The sequence below is a fragment of the Homarus americanus genome, unplaced genomic scaffold, assembly GCF_018991925.1.
Source record: "Homarus americanus isolate GMGI-L3 unplaced genomic scaffold, GMGI_Hamer_2.0 scaffold48681, whole genome shotgun sequence".
Classification (NCBI taxonomy): Eukaryota; Metazoa; Arthropoda; class Malacostraca; order Decapoda; family Nephropidae; genus Homarus; species Homarus americanus.
This window is the reverse complement of record NW_024743462.1, coordinates 101,873-127,875: the sequence shown is the minus strand read 5'-3', so window position 1 is coordinate 127,875 and position 26,003 is coordinate 101,873. Positions and strand designations below refer to the sequence as shown.

The following is a 26,003-nucleotide window of genomic DNA, read 5'->3' as shown; positions in this document are numbered from 1 at the left end:
TTAATGCCTCTTACGGTCTGTATACTATGATTATCGGTTTCCCACGAGTATAATAAAATTCGCGGCTAAGATTCGGCTTATGCCAGAACAGGAAATTTATAAAACTGTCAAATTTGACGCATATTGTTACGCCGTCTCTTAATTTACTTAAATATCCAGGTTCTAGGCGTAACCAAACAAAAAGTGAAGTAAATTAAGAGAGAATAAAAATAAATATAGTAAACCTTTAAGAATTTAATTGATTAAATATTAACACAATAAAGAGCCTCATAGGCTGTCACAACAAATTGATTCACCATCGAAACTTTTAAGACACAAGTGATACAAAACATCGAAACATCAAAAGAATAAAAATAAAGCATTGGATTACGTTAACACTGCATAAACATATAAAAACTATCACTGAAATTAACTAACGTGAAACAACACTGAATTACTTGAATACAACTAAGCAAATACTGATGGACACAAACAGAGACACAAATAGGTACTCACATAGATATACCACATTGGTGGCGACAGAAACAACACAAATAAATTAAGTATAAGTAACAGGTGACAAGTGTCACTCAAAGGATGTGAACTGTATGACAAGAGGGCTGAACTCACTACGTTAGTTGGTGGGTCCTAAATATAAGGTCGGCTCCCGCCACGCGACCCGCCGGTGGGTCGTTTAACGATGCAGATGGTCGTTAGAGAACAAAGAATGCTGGTTACAATACAAAATAAAGAAACAAGATGGGCTTGAACAAATAATGACAGTTAAAACCTTAACAACACAGGGTAAGGTGACTAGAATATATAATAGTAAATTTAACACATCATTACAGGAATAATATGGAACATGGGAGCACGTTATATATATAAAAAAATAGAAAATACGACACGGTCGTAACAATATACAGTATACCAAGTGACTTTTAAGGGAAGCGTAAAAAAAGTATTGGAAAACGTAACAAGGCAATCTCTTATATCCCATGATCTATTTCGACTGTCATTATATGCATACACATAAACTCAAGTTAGTTGGGGTAGTATTTATAACCAATTGCAAGTGTTTAAGGCCAACTATTTAGCGCACATTGTTACATCGATGTACAGTAATTAGTTTTAGAGCTATAAAAAGCTTATCTTATTCGTGTTTTCATTGTTTAGTATGAAATGGAAGACTTTAGCATGAAAGCTGGTTTGCGCGTGTGTGTTTAGTTGGATTCATACTTCATTTCTAAGTCATGTGCTAAAACACTTATATATTAATATTAACTTACCTTTATTTCATCTCTGGGAAAACAATGGAATTTCAGATGGTTGTAATTCCTCTTGTCTTTTCCACACGTAACAATCAGAACCAGTGGCGGCTCGTGAAAAATAAAATGGAGGAACTGGCGTGTATATTCTTTGTTCCTGCTTGTACTGTTCTGTTCAATGGATAAAACTGGTGTAGGTCTTCCTCTTGCTTTGATTTCAGTCTTTTCATTTAATGTCAGCTGGGAAAAGTTGATGTTTTGCAAATACTTCACTCGATTTTCCATCGTCAAAGGGTAATTAAAGAAAGCACGATTTAACCACACCGTCCACACGCAATGTAAACACGAGACTGAGCGGCGCCAATTAATAACAAACATGAATCGTACAGCATTGACAGCAACTATGAAAGTAACTTAAATTTTGGTCTGATTTTAATGAAAATTCACTTAGCAACGTATTGAAAATAATTAAATAACATATAAAATGATATATTTGTTGGTAGTGTATTATTCAGCTCTCTCTCTAAAGGAATCATACGCCTGGCAGTGAGTGTCTGGGGGGACTGCAGCCCTATGCACGAGCCGCCACTGATCAGAACTATTTTTCTTTTTTTTTTTACACATGACAGATTAAACATGTCGGCGTCTTCTTCCCAATTGTCATCCAACAGCTGACAGTGCCGATGAGCAGCTCGGATCAGCGCCCGTACTCCGAGGCAGCTACACTGATATGCGGGAGTTATAGTTCCTTCCACTTTTTTGTTGTGTGTGTGTGTAATGCTAATGAAACACGCCCCAGGAGGAGTGATTATTTAACACGCCAAAGAGTCGCGAATTTTCTAATACCTCGTAATAAATTATATTATAAAATTGACAAACCTGTAACATAGCGCTCGGTAGTTTCCTGCTATACGGTAGGGGGTGGTGGAGGAATACGAAACAAATAAAATAAATTAATATATAAATTTATAAATATATAAAGTACTATACTGCTCCAGCAAAATTCTCATATTTTCTACAAAATTGCGGTGGGGACATGAAAGCTTATTCAGACATCGAATGTTACAATGAAAAAATTTTGAAAATGAAAATTCAAATTTCAACATGATCAGCATCTTGCATATATTTACTTATTATATGTGCCTTCAAAGTGGGATCAAATTTATTTTGAATGATATATAACAATTTTCGTTTATAAAAGCCATTGTTAAGGAACACATTACTGTCGTGTAGTCACACACAAAAATGCTTTTAGAATAGGCGACTAATAACTATAGTCATCCACGAAATAAATATCTACCTGATTCATTTTCTATGAGGCTCACGCTCCAGTGTTGCCATAGTAATATTAACTTGGTTCAATAACATTAGCAGAAAACACTGCTACGGAAATAATAGTAATATCATTATTCCAAGTATAAAACTGAGAAATAAATAAAAAATAAATCCCAATAAATACTAATATATATTCAGAGCTTAAGTCATAAGCACTTTACTGCCAAAGTAGCAAAACTTGCTATAACATTTAGGTATATATATCTTTAGTTGATGAGTGTATTTCATTAATTCAGTCTTCAGAATTTATCTTAAGACACGGATAAGAAGGCAACAATATGTTTATGCTCACCCCGTAGCGTAATAATACTCGCTGTGTTCGCTTTAAGGTGTCGTCTTCAGGATGTAGTTGGCAACACCAGCCGCCATAACTTTTGTTTACGTTTGGATCTGTCAAGGTAATTGGGATGCTGTAGGCTGTTGCTCTCCCAGGTAATAGTTAACAAGCATGGGCATCTTAGCCACTTTTTCACCGTGACATGTCAAATTTACGGTATAGCATCTTAAAGAAAGGATAAACTTAAGCTGCCAGGGTTTTTTTGACTGGAAAGTTTAACTTGAGAAAATCCTTGGCTTGGTTGCATCAGGTGAGCAGCCGTATACGAGTGTATTACAAATGAGTAAAAAAATCAATAACAGCCGTGACCTTGGAATTCACATAGGCATGGTCACAGAGTATGAGGCATAGTTAATCACAGGTCCAGTTTGGTATCTCAGGCAGTCATTTACCTTGATGAATGATCTTAACACATTTTGAGGATGTTATGACATACCGATAAAGTCAAAGGTAGTTTACTAATGTAGGTCGTGTGTAGCGTTACTTAATAACTGTGTTAAAATTTAGTTTTGAGGTAAGGTTGATGACTTTCTTACAACACTGAGAACAGCAACACAAGACATGGGTTAGGTTACAGACCATGGTTGTGTTTCTTTACAGTAACATCAAAGAAGCCTGTAATATTACCTTGGTTCTCGCCCATGAGCTATAAAATGTGAGATTAAATTATTGAAAACGGCTATTTTTTTCTGGAGGGGGGGGGAGGGCATCATCTTGACCTCTAGGTTTTCAACTAACCTAGCCTAAATTCCTAAGCTTCCTCGAATGACCGAAACTAAAATAATACCAATGAAAGAAATCACTGATCTTTGCAGGAATGAACAAAATCATATATACTGATCACTACATAGTTTGTTTCTGCTAAAGTCATATATTTCAGGTATGGTTTTGAAATATAACTGAAGGTACTTAGGTAGTGACATAAGTGAATTTGTCAATTACAAATACTGTACGGTAGAATTAAATTACTTACATTAAAATATGATTCCAAACCAATTACAGTACCAGTACTGTAGTTATTTATGATGCAATGTGGCAGTTTATCTAAGAGTTCCCTCCCGTAATGTGTGATAGACTGAAAATGTTAATGAGAACCTGCTAATTGTGTGGCTACAGTAAAATGGGGCTTCAAATTAGCCCATTTCTTAATCGATATTAGACTGACATAGAGTTCGAACATTCACTCGGACACTCAACACAGTGAATACTCGAACTCAAAGTACTGTATATGTTTCCTATATTATTTGTTGCTATATATGTAGAAACAACTGAAAACTGTCCATTTGGGCTGGAAAATGCTGTACAGATGCCATAGCTACTTCACTCCTGAGCAGTTGCTTCAGGTTTATAAGGGATTCATTCGCCCTAACTTGGAGTACTGCTCTCATATCTAGGTTGGCTCTCCTTCTGTCCAACTGTTAGATAGGGTGGAATCAAAGGTATTTTGTCTTATTAACTCTCCTCCTTTAGTTGATAACCTTTCTTCCCTTTCTCTTCCCTGCAATGTTGCTTCACTCTCTCTCTTTTACAGGTACTTTAACTGGCAATGTTCAGTGGATTTGGCATCCTGTGTACCGCCGGCAAGGCCGTGGGCTCATAACACTCGTCTTGGCCGCTGTGCCTACAGTTTCTCTGTGGATGTCGGTCACACTAGAATAACCCGTTATAGTACATCCTTCTTTCCTCACACAGCCAACCTGTGGAATGCGGTGCCTTCTTCTGTGTTTCCATTCTCATACAATGTCTCACCTCAAAAAGCTGGTTTTCCTGCATCTTCGTGGTGTAGATTAATATAATCTTCTTTTCTATTTTTAATTTCTTTTTACTCTTATTTTTTTGCCCCCTAGGCCCCGTTGTGGGTCGATGACCTGTGCCCAGATGGGCTATTCCCTGTAAAAACAACAAAAACAAAACTGTCCGTTCCAGCCAAAAAATGCTGTATACTGTACTGGGACTGTTCCATTATGGCAGTTCTGTAATTGCACTGTACAGCATAACATTCTTAATTGCCCTACAAAGATTTTCAAATTTTTCTGTTGTTTTCTGGAGAGCTGTTCTTAGACATTTTTAATAAGAATAAAAATGGAATTCAATTTCAATTTCAATTGTTTATCTAAAAATGGAATTGGTGAAGTTTTGCTACGGCTGCTACTGGGTTGAGGTAAGGGACTTGTATATAAATGCTTCTCTTCTCAAGTCACTACAGTACTGTACTTTGATGTTGCATTGTTTTACAGTAGATTTTAATGATGATAAATTAATGTGCCTGTATATTGTTTAATAACTCCTAGGGTATAATAACTCCTGGCCAGCTGCTTTTCCATTTACGGCACTGTATAGTCAGGCCGAGATGTAAAAATGTTTCCACTTACATATTGACTCCACATGATACATTTAGACCCCAAGGCAATTTTTAATGAAATATTTGAGCCCCAGCAATAACTGTACCTCCCTCCTAAACTCTAGATAAAAGTAGGATATTATGAGACAACCTTTGAATCTCCATCTTTAAGTTCCAAAATAAATACCTGGTAAGTGAATCAGTTTTGGTTAGGTATAATTTTGTGGTTAGGAAGCAATGGCTTTATTGTTTTGATAGTTTTCAGTTTGCACAACTAATTATACAGTAAACCCCAGCCACATCATAGTTACGTATCCTGATAATTGATTTAGTTTTAATTATTTAGTGCAATTAATTTTTTTTTATGGTAACCTGTATTTATTTCAAATCAGAATTCATTATGTTACAATTTTAGTTATTTAACAAATGTTCAGGATATTTAGCTGTGATCATGGTCAAAAATCCACAGGCAGTTAGGACTGTAACTGATAGTTGTTAAAACATCCATAATTCGGAGAGTGGAGCAGCAAGGTAACACGTGTCTTGGTGGCCTTCCATAGATCACAGTAATATGAGAACTCCACTTAGATAAGTTCTAAAATTAGTCTGCAATGAAATAGTTAACTCTGATAGTCATGGCTGTGATGTAATGAGGGCCTACTGTACCGCACTGTACTTTATATTGTTAAATAAAATACTGTACTGTATTGTGACCTGACCCAATAAAGCACTACAGAGTTAAAATATTTCAGAATTATTAGTGTTAGGGATCAAACTCAGTTTCCTTTGTTGCATGTGATGCGAGCCTCTATAAATCCTTCACAAGACTACCCCAGTAGCACCCAGACTAAAGTTTTTAGTGCCTGGACATAAACATCCTCAACCCTGCAGGAAGGTCTTATAAGCTAAAACAAAAATATTGATACAGTGCAGAGTACATATTTGACTTTGCACTTTTTGACATAGGTTTTGTACCATAATCACTTGATTGTCACACAATATTGAGATCTTAGACATCAGTCATAGCTCAAATATTACAATAACATTCTTTTCAGATCTTTCTGTTCAAAATCACTTAAAAAAATCTTGAAGTGATGCCGAGAGCTTGTTATGGTGAATAATCTAGTTGATTAAATGAAAAAAAAAAGCAGCACCGGTAACACCAGTCACCAATAATGACAATACACATTACACAGTCGAAGAGATGTCTAATCACATTCCCTGTTCAATTGAAACTATAGTACCAGAGTAACTGCTCTGATGCACTACATACAATAGGGCCACTACTTCACACCTATCATCACCGTATGTGGGTGCCTGGGAGAGCCCATGCCTTTTTTTTTTTCAACAATCTGTCCTTCAGAACCCGAGCCTACCAAAGTTCATTTAGTAATACAGTACATAATGTGATTTAGCTAATATGATATGTTTGATATATTTATACTGGTTGGCTCAATTAGTTAAGCCTAGCTGTTATCCTGAGAGGTCTAGTGGGGCCATCCTTCATAGGTCCAGTGCCTGTGGCAATGCAAGTTGGACAGTGTTTTACGTACATCATATAACTTAAAACGGCTCAAAATTTCCTGTTGCAGATATATTTTGTGTCTGGGAAGGATCACTCTTCATGAACAGAATTGGCAATAATGTTTGTCTGGTTTCTTTTCACACCATTTGAAAGATAACAAATGAAAGGTATTAAGATGTATGTTAATTAATAACCTACATATCTTAAATCCATTCAAATAATACTCATCAACTTTATAAAGTTCCATATTGTCATTTACATTTATATAATGAAATAAATACTGCAATTAAAACAAGCCTCTATGTGGTGTGTCTGGCTTGAGTGCATGAAACAAGTGATGACTTACCATATTGTATAGCATTTTCGACTTTCAATACCCAGTTTGGAAGCTGTATGTTAGATTTTAATATAAAAACTAATGTTACATTGGAGACTGAGAATTAGCTTGCATGTAAACAAATAAAAAAGTGACAAAGCAATTATCATTGATCACTGGTCTCGTGATTGGACAGTGTACGAGAACAGAAAAATGTAATAAAAATCATTTGTATAAAACAGTGTGGGAAGTATTATACTGTATGCAGTTGTATACCGAGTGTTTTTATACCCTTTTAGATTGCATTTAGGAGTACGTACAGTATAAATTGGAAATTTAACTTTAAAGTATTTGAAAACAACTTAAAAGAAATGTTTTTTTATAAGATAATGCTGTATATTACTGTAATTAGAATTAAGTGGAAAATACAAAGCTATGTTAATATTTTTTAAATTTTGTATATCACTACTGTACAGTATAGTATTTGCACATTGTTTATCTGGTATTTTCTCCATTTTCAGGTGACCATGGACTCTTCTCAGTATCATTAGCTGTGACCGTCAGTTGGTAAGTACTGTACTGTGTACTGTATTTATTTTTAATAAAAAATCCAAGGTGTTTGCTAAATAATTAGTTTTAAGACCCAAAGAGGGTCACCAAATAAATGAGACAAAAAATACCAACTCTGAGTAGAGAGATGAATGCAGATACTGTATGCTTTAAGATTAACTGTGGCTGAGTCAGCTTTATGTCCAGCTGTACACCATTAGGCAGCTTGAGTATAATGTCACAACCTAGGTGACCTGACATTAGTGGTTAGGACTAATTTAAATAATTATGACACCTCCCCATTGCAACCAACGGTCCAATACCCTTTAATAAAGTGAGATTTTAAAAGCAAAGGTTTACCATTTAAAGTATGAGGCTGAGTGAACATACCCACTGTAAACCTTTATTTACTCCATCTACTGGTCCCAAGTTAGTAATGTAATTTAGCAATTAGGTGCTTTGGTTGCTCCATTGAGTTTTTACTGTTAAGATAATGTACAGTACAGTATACTGTATTTTATTACGATACTGTATATCTTTACATACAGAGTGTTGTTTTTCATTTTCCAGTAATCCAACTACTGTAGTACACTAGTTTGGGGCCAGTGTGTCAGTTGGGGTCAATACCATCTGCCTGTGTTAAGGCTTCACCCAACTCCATGGTGAATAACTAACCTGTAGTTTATTTCATGGTACAGTAGTTGTTTCTTAAAGACTCTGCTTGTGGTTAAGAGAAAATTCTCTGGTGTACTTAGAAACAGAATTTCTGTACAGTATTTAATATTTTATAAATGGTTTGTGTAATTCTGAGTTTTCTGCATCAGGGTTATATACCGGGTACGGGTATGGATAAGCATGTTATATTATACTGTACTGGTATTTTCTTTTGAGAGAATATTCCATGTATTTCCTTGTACAAGACAGTACTATAAAACAAGAGGATCTGTTAGCTGGTTGGTATTATATTGGTGTTACAGTACTATATACGGGCCACCCACTACACCCATGGCCGCTTACATATAATCACCAACCGCCTACACCCATAACATACTAGTTCCCACAGGCTGGCACTCCTGTCAAACTTAATTGCTCCAAAATTTGTCATGCTAACTTAACCGTCCCTTCAGTAGATTAGGTAAGGTGATTTTGGTAGGGGTAGGGGTATGTGAATTAAGTTATCCGTACATATTTGACCTCCTGTGGATATCATTGGGAAGGGTGGTTCAAGTTGTTTGTATGTGGAAACAGATTCAGACACCTGATGACTCTTCTTGATTGTTAACTTTTTTGGCCCAGACCAACACTTTGAGGAAGCAATTTTTACTCTGTTGAATGCATTTTCTGAACATTTTGGGTAAGAGCTTCAGTAAGTAGTGGATGACGATTTGTTGAAAGTACCAGTGTGTTCTACTTCCTCTTCCTGTGGTTTGTTTAGGTTACCAGCTTGGAATGAAGATTTTTTTGCAGTCCAGTGCTTTTAATCTAGAGGTGCAAACCTTATTTATGAAAGCATAGTACATTATAGGATAGTAACATGATACTGTACAAGGTACAGTAAATTTATTCAGTACTGTACCCTACACTGTAGTGTCATCAATTAAAGAAGTAATATAGGTATGCAGTATGAATATGAATTTCCCAAAAGTAAATAAAAGTGACTGATGGGGTCTTTTAGCACACCCTAAATTAAAACATGCTTCAATCCCAGTTTTGTGGATGGCACTAGAAAATGTCACCCGTAATTTGATTTCATAAGGGATTTAATTTGCATTGTAATTGGTGAATTTGTTAGAACTGGACAGACTTTGTGCGTGATAACTGGATGCACTGTAGGAGTGGCTGATCTTGATGTATGGTATAATAGACTAACTGGGAGAATGATGGAGTGACGTTTTACGTGGTGTAGGGTCTGATGAGGTAGGGGTTTGGGGGGGAGGGTGATGAGAACGCCAAGCAGAGTTTGGTTATTGGTTGATTGTGTGTTTGGCCGAGTAGGAATGGTAAGTGATGCTGTAGCTCTGCTGAATAAACAATTGATAGGTGTTAGATTAATGTAGAGTTAGGATTTTGAAGAGTATGGGTGTAGTTGTGTTTGGGTTAGTATGGGATTACTACAGTGGTGACCTACACTACTTGATTTGTGACCTGGCAGTCTGTGTTTAATTTATTTTGGGGCTTGATAGAGGAACGAAGCAGTTTATTGAACTGGGGCAGATTTTCAACAGAATGGGTCTTCACAGAGTACTGTATGTGTGGGTAAATAGGGTAGGAGTGTCGTGACACTATAGGGGCTTAGTAGAACAGGGTTAAAGCTTAAGAGAATTTGGGCTTAATATTACTGTATCAGAGATTAGTGGAGAGGATGCATATATGAGTTGGACCTTAGTAGTGTGAGGCTTGACAAAGTACAAGTAGGAGCATAACAGATTAATTTCATTGTGATGCACCGTATTTGACGAACTCGGCACACTTTTACTTGAATGTTTTAAGTGATACAAAACAGTACAGTAATGACATTTGTGATATTCTTGTTCATAGGGAAAGACTTCTTAGTTTTCACAATTTGCACTGAAGACAAGAATGTACAACAGGTATACTCTGGTTAAGTTTTTACGTCACTCATTTCTGCAGGAGTACAGTACAGTTACTAGACAGGCTTTCTCTCCATTCAAGGGGAGTCTTTTAATGCTGACTACAGCTGAAAGATACTATTATGTTAAGTGCTAATGTGTGTACAGTCACCCACAAAACTTCTGTTGCCTCTTCCCCTGAACCACGAACCCCGAGATTCAGACTCGTGAATCTGAATCAGTCTATTGCTTCAGGTTGACAAGTCTGGATCTCGTGGTTCGTGGAACAGCAGGAGAGGCAACAGGACTTTTGTGGGTGACTGTACATTTATTACATTGTTTTTATTGCTAGGTAAAGTCCCCAGCTTCGCACAAGTTGCAGTAATAATTTTTTAACAATAATATTTTATCCATCTTTCCCTCTACTAATAAACTGTGATCTTGTGTTAGTTTTTACCCTATCTTGCACACTGTACATGATGCAGCCTAAAACTCTGAGCTTTTTATCATACCAAAATCCCATGAAAGTTGAGCATTTAAACATTTAAAAAATAATAATTTTGAGCTTCTATGAGGTCTAACCAAACTCACTTAATGTAATATGATATACCCTTCCATAACCTAACTTAACCTAACCTAACCTAATCTAATCTAAATCTAAACTAAACTAAACTAAACTAAACTAAACTAAACTAAACTAAACTAAACTAACCTAACCTAACCCGAACCAAACTCGACCTGAAGTAACCCAACCTAACCTAATACCTAAATTAACCCAAACTAACCCACCTGAACTAACCCACCCCTACCCAACCTGACTAACCTAACCCAAACTGACCTAACCTAACCAAACAACTATATTTTACTTGGTGGATCAGCATTCATGTAAGGCTTCCGTGATGTGATGACTGCTACTGTTTTTTTTTTTACGTTTTCTCATTGTTTGAGGAGTTATGCACCTATTTTAATGGTATTTTAGGGGTTATGTACCTATTTTAATGGTGTTTTAGGGGTTATTTACCTATTTTTAATGGTGTTTTAGGGGTTATGTACCTATTTTGATGGTATTTTAGGGGTTATGTACCTATTTTAATGGTATTTTAGGAGTTATGTACCTATTTTAATGGTGTTTTAGGGGTTATGTACCTATTTTAATGGTATTTTAGGAGTTATGTACCTATTTTAATGGTATTTTAGGGTTATGTACCTATTTTAATGGTGTTTTAGGGGTTATTTACCTATTTTTAATGGTGTTTTGGGGTTATGTACCTATTTTGATATTTTAGGGGTTATGTACCTATTTTAATGGTATTTTAGGAGTTATGTACCTATTTTAATGGTGTTTTAGGGGTTATGTACCTATTTTAATGGTATTTTAGGAGTTATGTACCTATTTTAATGGTATTTTAGGAGTTATGTACCTATTTTAATGGTTTTTAGGGGTTATTTACCTATTTTTAATGGTGTTTGGGTTTAATATTATGAAAGTTTTAATTTACAGTGGTGGTTATAAACTGTTGAGGTGGTGGGAATGATTTATTTTTGGTGGGAGGTAAGTGCTGGTGGTGCAGTTGGAAGTGTTTCTATGTTTTAAAGGTAACACTCAAGTTCCCCTAAGTATATAAGACAAGGTTTAATTATCTAGCTTTCATAGTCTTGGAGATACGATACACACACACACACACACACACACACACACATAGATCCAACGTGTCAGTGATCAATGAATAACCTGGCCAACTTATAACTTACAGTATTTAAGTTGATGGAGGTAAAGTTATTTATAATATGTTGACCGAGGGCTCTTCCATCACTTGTGTTTATCTACGTGTTTGATTGTTGGTTGTTTCTGGTGTAATGAAACAGACGTAACCCTCAGAGTACCAGAGACAATAATATGCGGAGCTGTTGTTGTTTTAATTATAACTGTAATTTTTGTTATGTAATGAACCTGTTAATAAGGATACTGGTAGAATAGTTGAATTATTAGTCATTTGTTCTATCCCAGTGTATTGGTAACGTGTGTGTGTGTGAAATCTTGTGTATATTTGTGTAATGTTTCCTCCCAACCAAAGTGTGTAAATTTGTGGGTAATATTTTGTTGCACTCCGTTGGATGAGCTGCTCTCTCTCCCTCACCTCCTAACCCCAAGAGAAAATATTTTTTTGGGTTACAACCGACCACTCGTATATTTCCCTCCATAAGCTCTGTTTTTTATATCTATCAATTTCATCCATCATTTTAGACAATCAGATGTAGTTTGGATCAAGTTAAACCGCAATATATTTTTCGGGCACTTTTCTTCAATTTCATTACATTCATTAACTAAAGTATATAACTCTACCTCCACTATTTTATACGACTGATCATATATGTTAAGAATTACATAGATTACAGCGATGTTACGAGACGCAGTAAACTATTCAACTAGGTTATGCTACTCTAAGCCGTCGTGTGTGTGTGTGTGTAAAACAAACATTTGTATGTGGGGTGGCTATAAGGGAGAAAATAGAAAAGTGCTTGCATGCATACGTGTGCTTGGATATGTGCCATCGTACTGTATGCTTGCTATAGTGTGACTTGAGGCAGACATGACTTTTAAAATGACGCTGAAAATGTCGGGGTTCCGGCATGGATGGATAGTTTTCGCGGAAATTCCCGATAGACATTCTTAAACCCGAGCCGCTCAAGTCTTTCCCAATACTCTGTTGGCTTTTGCAGTATATCCCTGGCTATAACAAATATATATCTATACGTATATACTGTATATATTTTTTACCCAGAAATCCTGAATGCATGAACTCGATTTTTATTTAACGTGTTGGACTTAAAAACAAAAAACCTGCCAGTTATTTTTCAACTGCATTTTATCAAACTTTAACCGGATGGGTTTGTGTGTGTTGGTAACTAATGTATTACAAGACACGTCACCCACCTACCTACCATACCTAATTCGCCATCCAGTCACCCACCTATTCACTACCCAGTCACCCACCCACCTACCTAATTCACCACACCCACTCACCCACTGACCCACTTAATTCACCTAAAGCACCCGGCCAAATTGGACATGTATCTACGTGTGTGTGTGTGTGTGTGCGCGCGCGCGGTGTTATCATCTGAAATTGCTTAGTTTGTGTGTTTAGGGCTGGAGGGTTGAAAGTCATCTGTTAATTGAAGGATCCAGGATTTTCCACTGAGGGAGAAACTCATTAATGAAGGAGGTGTACTCGTCAGTGCTCGTTAATGAGGGTGAGGGCTCGTCAATGAAGGAAAAGAACTCGTTAATGAGGGTGTTCGTTCGCAGATCCAGCTTATAGTAGACGATGGTGAATGGGGAAGGGGAAATGTCGACGCGGGTGATGGTCGCTTAATATCACTCATTAACTGCCGTATATATATATTAAGAGGGAGGAACGTGTGGGGGAGATGAGGTGATAATGGTGGTGGTTGATGTGAGTTGCTGCTGGCCACACGGGTACATTTAACACACACGGGGGAAGGTTGGCAATGTCCAATGAGTATAAGCAAGGGTGTATTAAGAGGAATATCATTGGTTATTAGATGGTGACGTAGACCAGGGAGTATAGTGAAAGTAATATAATTGGTTATCAGTGACGTCATAAGATCAGAGTGTTATCGTCTTGGTTGTTAAATTTAGACTAGTTTAGGTATCCTCCCAGGCGTTAATAATCCGATATCGTAATGTTATCCTTTGTTAATATTACGGCGATGAGGTTGAAACGCCGATAACTACCAAGAGATGTTTTGTAATCGGGTTCCAAGTCGTTAATGCTCCGATATCGTAACGTTATATCCAATGGGCCTCCTTTTTTTTCCTATACAGAGAGACGGTGTTGATTTAAGGCTGTCCGTCCGTCCGTTCGTTCATATTTTGTGCTTATGTCCGTGTTTTTCGCTTCACCAACATTTATTAGCGAAAACAATAAGTACTTAACGTAAATCAATGACATTATTTAGCCTTTTATTAGGTATGTCTTTGCAGAACCTGATTAAATTTGTCAAGATATTTAATTATTTTAATTTTTTGTTTTTTATAATTTTTATGCAAGTTTTGGGTTTAGATTTTAGTAGCCTCTGTAGTCATTGCCCCCCCTTGAGTACAATGCATTAATCTGTTGAGTACGATGACTTATCCACTTGAGGACAATGAATTAATTCTTGCAACATAGAGATTAAATCGTCACATTCAAGGGGGATAAGCTCCGCCAATCACATCTCTGGGTGGACTAACAGAGCTACAATCATTGGCTGGAAGGAGGGGAGGGGGACGTCGCTATACATCTGAAGCCTTCACGAGTTCAGTTCTCCCAACCAATGATAATATCTTTGATAATCACTCAGGGATTTGATTGGCGGAGGTTACATACCCCCTTCCACCCCCCCCCATGGCTTATCTACGCAGTTGATTGGTTAGTTTATACTGATTGATGCCACTTTATAAAGAGGGAGGAAAGTTAGGGTGGACAGTTGATCGGCATTACTGAAGGATTGTTTTTGATGATCAGGGTGTAATTTGGTTTTACTGTACCCTCTTCTCTTCTCCCTCCTCTTCTCTTCTCCCTCTCTTCTCCCTTTCTCCTACTCTCTTCCCTCTCTTTCCCTCCAGCATCTCGTCTTCTCCCCAGTAAAGGTTTGGTTAGGTTAAGTTTGGTTAGATTAGGTTACTTGAAAGTGAGGTGCACAAGTTATAACATTGTTCTCTCTCCCGGTGCATAAGTTATGGCAGTGTTCTCCTTGGTAGGGAACATATAACAATGTTCTGGGCCCCTCTACTCTATGCACAAGTTACGAAGCAGTTGGAAGTTTGGGAGAATTCTCTGGAGGGGTGAGGGGTGAGAGGATGGGGTGAGGGGTGAGAGGATGGGGTGAGGGTGAGGATGGGGTGACGGGGTGAGAGGATGGGGTGACGGGGTGAGAGGATGGGGTGACGGGGTGGGGGGAGGGGATTCTCGGCTTAACTTTGACGCCTTTTCAGTATTTGTTTTTATTTTGAGTCGTGTTTTAGGTAATTAGTTCAGTGCCCTGTCGACTTATGTGGGTTATGACGTCACCACCACGATGATGCGGGTTATGACGTCACCACCACGATGATGCGGGTTATGACGTCACCACCACGATGATGCGGGTTATGACGTCACCACCACGATGATGCGGGTTATGACGTCACCACCACGATGATGCGGGTTGCGTCACCACCACGATGATGCGGGTTATGACGTCACCACCACGATGATGCGGGTTATGACGTCACCACCACGATGATGCGGGTTATGACGTCACCACCACGATGATGCGGGTTATGACGTCACCACCACGATGATGCGGGTTATGACGTCACCACCACGATGATGCGGGTTATGACGTCACCACCACGATGATGCGGGTTATGACGTCACCTCCACGATGGCGTAGACATTCGACCTTTAGCTGTGCCAGTTGATTGGTTGATTAAATGTGATCCGTGAAGAGGAGCTTTTAATTGGTTGAATGATTGGTTGGTTGGGCGGGGAGGAATAGGAGGAAAACGAGGAGGAGAGGGGAAGAAGGAAGACAAGGAGGAGGAGGAGGAGGAGGTAAGAGCCAGGTGATAATCAGGTTACTATCGGCTCTCAGGTAACCAAGTACACTCACCATTGCTCCCTCACCATTGCTCCCTCATCACCACCCTCACCATAGCTCCCTCATCACCACCCTTACCATAGCTCCCTCATCACCACCCTCACCATAGCTCCCCTTACCATAGCTCCCTCATCACCACCCTCACCATAGCTCCCTCATCACCACCCTCACCATAGCTCCCTCATCACCACCCTTACCTCCCAGCAACCGGATAGTAATGACCAATTAGTGTTTATTTGATTCATTTTTTAAAGATTATTTTGTCCTCTCGAAATAATAGCGCCGGTGTAAGCACAGGTAAAAGTACAGGTGTAGGCGATTATGTTCATGTACAGGTAGAGACGCAAATACAGTCACAGAAGTACATTCATACACAGGTACATGTACGTGGTTTGGTATTACGCAGAGAGAGAGAGAGAGAGAGAGAGAGAGAGAGAGAGAGAGAGAGAGAGATTAAATGGGAACCTGGTGGGGTCACTTTGTTCCCTGTCCACCGCAGGAAACCCTCTTATTATTTATTCCTTTGTCCGCTACATCAACATTCACTCGTGTCCCATGTGTGTGTGTATCTCTCTCTGACATACTCGTTGGGGCGGGGGCGGGGACAGGGGGGTTTTGGTTTATGTGGTGAAGGAGGAGGGGGGGAAGAAGAGAGGGAAGAATAGAAATAAGAGGGAAGGGGAAAATGAGAGGGGAAAATAGTAAGATGTGGAAAGAGGAATAGTAAAGGGAAAGAAAGAGGAGGAAAAGAGGAAAGTAAGAAGAAAAGGAGGGGGAATGAGGAATGGGAAAGGGATGGGGCAGAAAGAGGAGTAAGAGGAAAAGGAGAGAGGAGGAGGAGGTGCAGGTAATGAAGTAGGAGACAGTTGTTACATGCAGAGATCAGGGATATGTCGTGTCTATCTAAAGCCCTTCAACCTGACCTACAACTTAAGAAGAGGAAGAAGGAAGAGGAGGAGATACACTTCAGGTACATAGTGACCACACCTGGAGGAGAGAGAGAGAGAGAGAGAGAGAGAGAGAGAGTTAAATAATTGTTGATAATCTAGTTAAATATGAAATGTCTTTTTTATGTGACTATAGAGAGGGAGGGGGAGGGAGTTAAGGGGTATTGAAGGAAGACATTTGATGGTCATTCTCCAACGCCTTTATGTTCGTATATTTGGTTTTGGAGGAGTAAAATGAGGAAGAGAGAGAGAGGGAGTTGATGATGAAGTAGGGACATTGAGGAGTTCCCACGTGGTCCACAGTAGCTATAAAAGGGGAAGAAGAGGAGGACGAGTGGTCAGGTGGGTTAAAACAAAAGGAGGAATTGATAATGTGTTTACATGTTTCCTGAATCACAACCAAGAAGGAGGAAGAACACCAGCAGGAGGATGACAGACCAGGAAGGCACTGGTAACCTTTCCAAACCTCACGAGCTCTACACGTGACTTCGAATGAGGGAGACGCGGAAGAGGAGGAAGACGAGAGGGAGGAAGAGCAAGAGGAGAAGAAGGAAGATGAGAGGTTGGTTGGGTAGGAGGGATGGGCGTGTTGTAGACAAAGCCCTGGCTAAGCTGACCATCCTCCTCCACGGTCCTTCACCACCACACTTGACACACTCACCATTGTGAAAATCGTTACCATGTGATCGAGAGTTGGGCGTCGATAGTCTCGTGTGGATTACCAGACGTTCGCACGATTCTATTTTCTCTCCTGTGCTGGAGACGTGAGAATTGGTCTAAACTGGTCCGCAGAGAATCAAACGTTCATTTGTTTATATTTGGAAATCTGATAACTCATCTAAATGGCTGCCTTGAGTTGAGAAACACCGTGGATTTCTCAAATATTTCCACGTTAAATTTTCTTAATAACTGGAGATGTAAAAACACAACTAGCTCACGTAAGTCAAGGCACACAGATGGCACTTCAAAGACTTTTACAAAACAAAAAAATCCTCATAACTAAAGGTGTAAAGAAGACCTCTTACAGACTCGCTCAAGCCAGTGCACAAAAGAAAAGAAAATTCCCAATGGTCCCAACTTCGAAATTCCTTCAACTTTTACCACGAGATGTGAGAATGCATATAGCTGGACTCGTTAATCCACCACACCAAAAATAGCTTACCAAATTGTCATCGGAATTGCCTTGGGACTCGACCCCCTAAACTGGAAGTGTTCTCTTAACCCAGCAGGAGAGAAGAAGATCAACACACGAAACTTCTGCTGAGAATTTGAACCCTCGGTGAGTGTTGGCGAGTTTCAGAGAGTCACGATGAAGGTTTCCCGCCTCAAGTTGGCACGATATTGGACATTAGGATCTTCACACGACGTATATCTGACCCCCAGTACCTACCTTCCTACCTACCCCCTCCCTAAGTCATTTCTTTGATTCAACATAAGTAGGGGGGAAGTGGGGAGGGATTTAGGGGAAGGGGGTGATTGAGGAGGGGGAAGGGAGATGTGGATGAGGGATTAGATGGAGGGGAAGAGGTGTGTGATGGGTGAACAGAGGGTTGGTGTTGATTTAGTTACAGCAACACCATGAGTAACCACAACTCTCTCTCTCTCTCTCTCTCTCTCTCTCTCTCTCTTAAAGTTACAGTTCCATTTAAAATTGCCTCGACACCTGGCTATGATCTGACCTGAACTGGTTTATAGCTGACGTCTGTGTAGTCAGAATAACACGAAGAAAAAAGAAAAACACTGAATTATATAAAATGAGTGAATGTTAATAGATGTTCAAATCCCTGCGTACAATTTTTTAACATTAAGACTCTCAAGTATAAGATGCCAGATATTACCAAAAGTGTCCGGGGAATTACGTTCGGATGTTGTGTGTTTCCAGTTCTGTACTCTAGCTCTTCGCTAAACTTTACGAGAATTAAAAGTTAGCGAGGTTTATTTTTTTTTGCGTGTTATCCTCCGCGAAAAAGAGAACGTGTTATTATGTGTTTTCTCTAGAATTAATGGCGGAAATACAAAAGTCGATATAAATGTTTGGTTTACTCTTAGTGGTTTTTTAAGAAGTTAACTTAAAGGATATATTTGGAATCCGGGTAATTGAAATGTAACTCTTGAAAAAAATCACCTCTCAGAATCCGGTTAAAGGAAACATTACCTTGGAGTATCTCTGTATGTGTGTGTTGCGTCACCTCACCTCACCTGTTCCAGCGAGCAAGTGTTTGGGCGTTGGCGGTAATGTTAGCACTCTGTCTTGCTCGCGGGCTTAATGCTTCCACTTTGTTCTGCCTCAACGCGCCATTGTGCTGGTGGGCCGCTGTGCCGTGTACGCAAATTAGCTCCCCAGACAAGGATCCCGCGACCGTTTACATCGCGCCGGAATTACTCTCGATTTTAGGTTAAAGTGAAATATTTAAAGATCAGGAAACAGTGAAGTAAATTTTATGTAATATTATGGAAGTGCAGGTTTATTAAGAATGAAAACAAACGATAGAAGAGGTTAGTATTAGTGTGTGTGTGTGTGTGTGTGTGTACACTTCCCAGCAGATGCAACATTAGGCATTAATAAGTGGTTCATTAGTTACAGGCATAATGGTAGAGAGAGATAATGAGCCCCTCTCTCTCTCTCTCTCTCTCTCCACACACACACACCAGGAACAAAAAAAGTGAACAATTAACTTTAGAGAGAGAGAGAGAGAGAGAGAGAGAGAGAGGAAGTGATAGATGCGGCCTATAAACTGGACAACACAGGAAGCTAGTGAGAAGGGGGGGGGGACCTGCCTCGCCCTCTCACTGTGTTTACTCTAGCCAGTCTCTCCCCTCTCACTCACCCACTCACCTTGTTTACTCTCCTCTCACTCACTCATATAGTCATTTATTCACTTATTTCCTCCCCCTCACTCTTGCTCACTCGTTCACTCGCTTACCATAGATTGGGTTGGTTAAGTTAGGTTTCTGTAGGCTTTACTAGGGGTAGATTAAGTTTAGTTTGGTTACAGTTAGGTTAGGTTGGACTAGGTTAGGTTAGATTGGACTAGGTTAGGTTAATTATGTGGTTAGGTTAAGTTATTTACCCCCTTTTTATTTCCTTTATAAATGTTTTGGTTTTTGGTTTTTATGTCGTTTTCGTCGTCTCATTGGTTCGGAAATTTAATAACGAACGTTCAGACATTTTGCTACTAGTACGGAAACGAACGCTTATTGGTTGAGCGAACGTGACGTCATTTCTCTCTCTCTCTCTCTCTCTCTCTCTCTCTCTCTCTCTCTCTCTCTTTTGTCAGTACCGATTTCCATGTTCTGGTCACCTCTCCAGCCTTTGCTTCTTCCTTCTTTATTCTCTCCTCTTCATCTGCTTCTTCTTCTTCTTTCCCTTGATCTTCGTCTCCTTCATCATCTTCCTCGTTATCTTTATTTTCGTCTTCGCCATTTTTGTCTTTTCTTCATCCTTTCTCTCTCTTTCTAATCTCTCCCTTATCCTCATTCCTTCTTTTTATTCTCCTTTCCTCCTCGTCTTCCTTGACTATCCCTCCTCCTCCATCGCTTCTCTTCCGTCCTTCTGTCCCATCGTCTCTCTTCTTCCTCCTCCTCCTTTTCCTTTCCTCTTATCCTCCTTACTTACAACATCTTTCCTCCTTTCTCTCTCCCTCCTTTCCTCCTCCTCCTCTTTCGGCTGAACTAAAGGGTTTAAGACAGGAGGGTAGGTGAAAGGCTGGGTGGAGGGATAGGTGGCACTGTGGAGGGATAGGTGAGGGGTAGGTGAGGAATAGGTGGGTAGCGGTGTTGGTGGGTAATGAAGACACAGAGAGAGGTTAGGATCTGGGTGCTGGGTATGCAAATGAGGAAGGTGGGGAGGGAGAGAGGAGGTGAGAGGGGGGAGGGGAGGTGAGAGGGGAGGTAGAGAGGTGAGAGGGGGGAGGGGAAGTAGGGAGGTGAGAGGGGGGAGGGGAGGGGAGGTAGAGGAAGGGAGGAGGAGTGAGAGATTCAAGGTTTGGTTTTGGAAGGGAAGGAGGGTGTATAAATTTGATCTCGACAACATCAACAATAATAATAACAACAACAACAATAAACAAATAAATAAACAAATTCTCAAAATGAACCCCAGACGCAAACACCAGATTTACATAATGCAAACACTCAAAAGTAAACAATCTTTTGGTGGGAAATAATTTTTAGGCTCTGAATCATTAATATATTACACACTATTAATGGAGTGAATACGGCGTTAAAGGCGGGTTATATTCTGTTAATAATTAGGGTAACTGTGAGAAGGGGGCGGGGGTATAGTTTGAGATATGAGTATAAATATGTTTGGTGTTTGTGCTTGATTGTGTGTTTGTGTGTTTGGGAGAGATAGATATAGTTGGATGGGCAGGCAGGCAGGTACACGTAGGTTCAGGTATATAGACACAAGAGAGAGAGAGAGAGAGAGAGAGAGAGAGAGAGAGAGAGAGTCTATATCCTCGAATAAAACGACGACTGTAACAACAAGAGATGATGATAAACAAGGCTTCCCCACACACACACACACACACACACACACACACACACTACAGAATACAATAATCACTAATACACTATAAACTATCTTTTCACGGCTCTTATTTCAACCTTCCCCGGGGCTGCAGTGTGTGTGGGGGTGGGGCATGGGCGGGGGTGGGGCATGGGTGGGGGTGGGGCATGGGTTGGGGTGGGGCATGGGCGGGGGTGTATTCAGTGCAGGCAGGGAAGAAAGGAGGAAAAAAATCGGTGATGATGGCGTAAAAAAGCACTTTGGACACCTCGACTGGAATGTAATCCAATATTGCCTTACGGTTGCGTGACCTTACAGTTGCGTGACCTTACAGTTACTTGACCTTACATCTACGTGACCTTACATCTGCGTGACCTTACATCTCTGCATGACCTTACAGCTGCATGACATTTCGACCCAGGATAAAATTGTTCACCCAAAAATTATTCAGAAAAACATTTAAGCTTTGTATTTAATTCCACCAAAGGCCGCTATACTGAGAATGATTCTGTGTGTGTGTGTGTGTGTGTGTGTGTGTGTGTGTGTCAGAATATTACTACAGGGACGAGGGCGTGAGAAATGCCTGATTGAATAACACGATAAGGATCATTTAAACTTTGGTGTCTAATTTACAATACGTTAATAATAATAATAATAATAATAATAATAATAATACGTGGGAGACTTTTTAGGTAGTTTAGAAATAAGTATATATTAGATTACGAGATTATGAAGTATTAGGTTAGGTTAGGTTGTCTTCAGTATAATTAGAGAATTTGTTTTTATCATAGAAAGACCAGGGACTATTCTTAAGAAACCTTGGCCCAGTGTTGTTTAAGAAAGCTTGACAATGTCCCTCTGTAAATGTACTAAAGCAGTTTGAGTGTAATAGCTGGACACACACACACACACACACACACACACACATACACATACACATAAAGAAATAATCCATCTTTCTTTTAACTCCTTCCCCTGAACACGAAACAGTGAACCTTGGCTTGACATATCCGTAGACTGGCTCTGGGGGTTTTGGCTTATACGCGAGTCGAGGAGAACTCTTGGTTGGTATGTCAGGCTAGGACACAGGCTTAGTAGTGTCACCCCTCTTTGTTTTATACCCACAGTTGGTACATCATTTAAGACTATAGTGAGAGATATTAAAGTACAGCCACTAGTATAAGAGTTGTAGAAAGCAACATTATCTGGGCCAAAGTTATAACCACCAGTGAAGGTTGTTAGAAAGGGACGGTAAAATGGCAAAAGATAATCACAGCCTGGTTGTGTCTTTTCACTGTCCCTCTCACACACTCTTTTAGTCATTTTCTGAACGCTAGCAGGGTCGTAGCGTCGGTTAATGGAGCTATTTCTGTATATGTCGTCTATTGTGTTCTCTTTGCTGGTGACCTTTTGACCTCGGGCGATGGTGACCTTTTGACCTCGGGTGATGGTGACCTTTGGCGAAGAGCTTGGGTAATGTAACAAGCGTGGGAAGATCATTGTGTACATTCTCTTAAAGGTCAGCTTTTTTGTGCTCCTGTGTGGACGTTTACTTACTGACGCGCATATACATCTCTCTCTCTCTCTCTCTCTCTCTCTCTCTCTCTCCATACCCCCTGCCTCACCCTTTCTAACCCCCCCCTCTCCCCTTGCTGTGGGCTCCTCAGGCGACGTGGAGGCAGCAGCTGGACCCCGGGATTGCAATGGTAAATATTTGCCCAGGAAATTACCTTGGACGCCATGGGTGAGCCAGCGAGATCTGGTTCATGAGAGAGAGAGAGAGAGAGAGAGAGAGAGAGAGAGAGAGAGAGAGCTATGTCAACAGCCTCCTCATACGCGCCGTTGTCGAGTTTAATTGCTTCTTGTTGAAACTTGGGGAAAGCTAATGTCAGAAACTTGTATGTCACGGCTAAGTCACAGGGACACGAATAACAAGAACATTACGTCACTGATAAGTCATAGGAATCGCCTAGGTCAGCGCTAAGTCGCAATAACGCTTGTCAGATGAAGATGTCTTCAGGTCATGGGAACAGTTGCCTGAACATCGTGTACATAACAGGTAAATCTCAGGTAAATCACAACTATTCCACATTTAATCACAGGCAAATTAAAGATATATAAAAAATATAGATAAATTACAGCTATATTTTTGTTTTAAATCACAGGTATAATTTATTTAAATCACAATTAAATCACGGGTAAAAGTATTGGTGGTTGGGCCGAGAGTCTTAGGGGGCAGATAGACCGTGGTGGCCAGCCCTCCTGAGTGTCGGCTTTGTCCTGACATGTCACGTGGACTTCCGGATGCTGGTTTTGGGTAAGATAGCGAGGTGATAGCGCACGGTGGTCCTCCTCGACTCACTGGGTGGGAGAGGGAGGAGGAGAGAGGGACGTGCGCATCACCTGGTGGAGGTAGGAGGTTAGGTGAGGTAGGCAAGAGGACGCGTTCCCAGTACCCACCGGTTCTCCGGGTCGAGGCGAGTCGATAACTGCAGCTCTGGCCGCCTGCGGTGTTCTGTGAGGTCCTCCCGCGCTACCTCTTGGCCCCCCTCGCTCATCCACGTGTCAGCACCCAGACTCCTGCTGTGTGGCCGCCTTCTGGCCCACACCGCCCCCTTCCCCCCAGGGCGAGGGTAATTTACTCTCGTAAACGGCGGCCATGACTCTTTATGGTACAGCCGCTAAAACACATAGACATACTCCTTTGTAAGGAGACAGACTCGGCTCGCTTCAAGTTGACGGAAGTGCTTGAGACTTTAAGAGTGGAGAAAAAATCAAGTTAAAAAGAAAGGAGGTTAATGATGTGGCAGTTGCAGCAAGAATGACGGAAGCAGCAGAAGTGTAAGCAGTAAGCAGCGCCATTTTTATCTTCAAAAACAACAGAAACGGGAGGAGCATTATCAGGCATTGACAAAGGTGAGGAGCAGCAGCAGCAGTAGGCAACACCGACCTTAGCAACAGAAACAGCAGTAGAAGGAGGAGGAGGAGAAGAGAGAGAGAGTAACTGTGTGGAGGGAACATTAGATAATCTGTTACGTCTTGTCATGGTGACCGCGACACGTGAAGGCTGTAGCCAGTCATAGAAGAGGTGACCCACAACTAATGTGGCGGCGGCCGACACATGATCAGAAGACTGTCGTAATCCACCTGCACAAAATGTTCTCCTCCCGACGCAAGAGTCTCCCGGACCCCTCTACCATCTCGACCACCACTACCAACCGCACCAGCAAGAGACGTGCCTCCAATGGCTTCCTCAACCCAGGTATGTCACCATAAGTACCTCACCCTGCCTCTCTCTCAACCCAAGTACCTCACCCTGCCTCTATCTCAACCCAAGTACCTCACCCTGCCTCTATCTCAACCCAAGTACCTCACCCTGCCTCTCTCTCAACCCAAGTACCTCACCCTGCTTCTATCTCAACCCAAGTACCTCACCCTGCCTCTACCTTACTCTCTCTATCTCACCCAAGTACTTCACCCTGCCTCTATCTCCTCTATCTCACCCTGCCTCTATCTCAAAGCAACCCAACCCTCTCTATCTAAGCCTCCTCACCCTGCCTCTATCTCAACCCTTCACCCTGCCTCTATCTCAAGTACTTCACCCTGTCTCTATCTCAACCCAAGTACCTCACCCTGCCTCTATCTCAACCCAAGTACCTCACCCTGCCTCTATCTCAACCCAAGTACTTCACCCTGCCTCTATCTCAACCCAAGTACTTCACCCTGCCTCTATCTCAACCCAAATCGTCGTGGGGCATCACAGAGCCACACCTACGTTACCCCCCACTACATTCAATTCAAGTTGGATTTTAGGAACGCAATCTTCCCTTCTTTCATTTAATTTATTCTTGATTATGATATTTGTTATTCTTTTAGGTTTTTAAACACAAGATCTTCAATTACCGTAATGTCCCCTTTTTCGCGTGATATTAGCATTATTTTCAAAGGTGATTGGTGGAACTATTAGTAAATTGGTAATGATCTTATTGGTCCTCACAGGAACAGCTATACACACACACACACACACACACACACACACACACACACACACACACACACACACACACACACACACACACACACACACACACACGAAGATAAGTAAAACCATGAGTGGATGGTTTAAGAAATGGATAGAGTTTGGTTTAGGTTTAGAAACAGGTCTTATGTGCATTACATTCTCGTTGCTGAAGAAAAAACCCTGAAGAAATTGGAATACGTTTATACTCATGAATTAACGTGAAGTTTTTTTGTCCCAGATCGTGAAAGACGGAAGAAATTAATTGAAAAATGTCTAATTGGGATTTGGCAGAGTTGGCTAGAGTTTAAAATGTTTGAGTGTTTTATAAGGATATTTTTGTGTAAAGAGAGAGAGAGATGCATAGAGGAAGAGAAACAGAAGAGAAAGGATAGGGGAGAGATACAGAGAGGACGAAAAAGAATGGAAGGGATACAGATAGTGTAAAGGAAGAGAGAAAGAAATTGGGGTTAATGAGTCGAGGGCGAGATATAATGAGGTCCTTAAGGGCTGAGACTAGACGATATTACAAGAAGCCTTATACTTGACAAGGTGTTGGAACATGATTGGATTGACAAGTTGTCCTTAGTCAGTTTACCTTCACATTTTATATTTTTCTTTGGCCTACATATGTTGTCACTATACCACCAACTGCCACCAATTACCAC

General features: G+C 40.4%; 1 protein-coding gene across 10 annotated transcripts in view; it reads left to right on the top strand.

Moving 5' to 3' along the window:
• The first annotated feature begins 2,936 nt into the window (after window positions 1–2,936).
• Window positions 2,937–26,003, top strand: part of LOC121877168 (dystrobrevin beta-like) — an 80,896-nt gene continuing 57,829 nt past the window's right edge. For 5 of the 10 annotated variants that reach the window (XM_042382787.1, XM_042382786.1, XM_042382780.1 and 2 more), the window contains exon 1: window positions 23,758–24,579. In XM_042382787.1, coding sequence (XP_042238721.1) covers window positions 24,420–24,579 — 160 coding nt within the window. In that variant the 5' untranslated portion in view covers window positions 23,758–24,419. Of the gene's footprint in view, window positions 3,015–7,622; window positions 7,669–23,756; window positions 24,580–26,003 lie in introns of those variants that run through there. The other 5 variants (XM_042382783.1, XM_042382779.1, XM_042382781.1 and 2 more) reach the window with 3 other exon arrangements.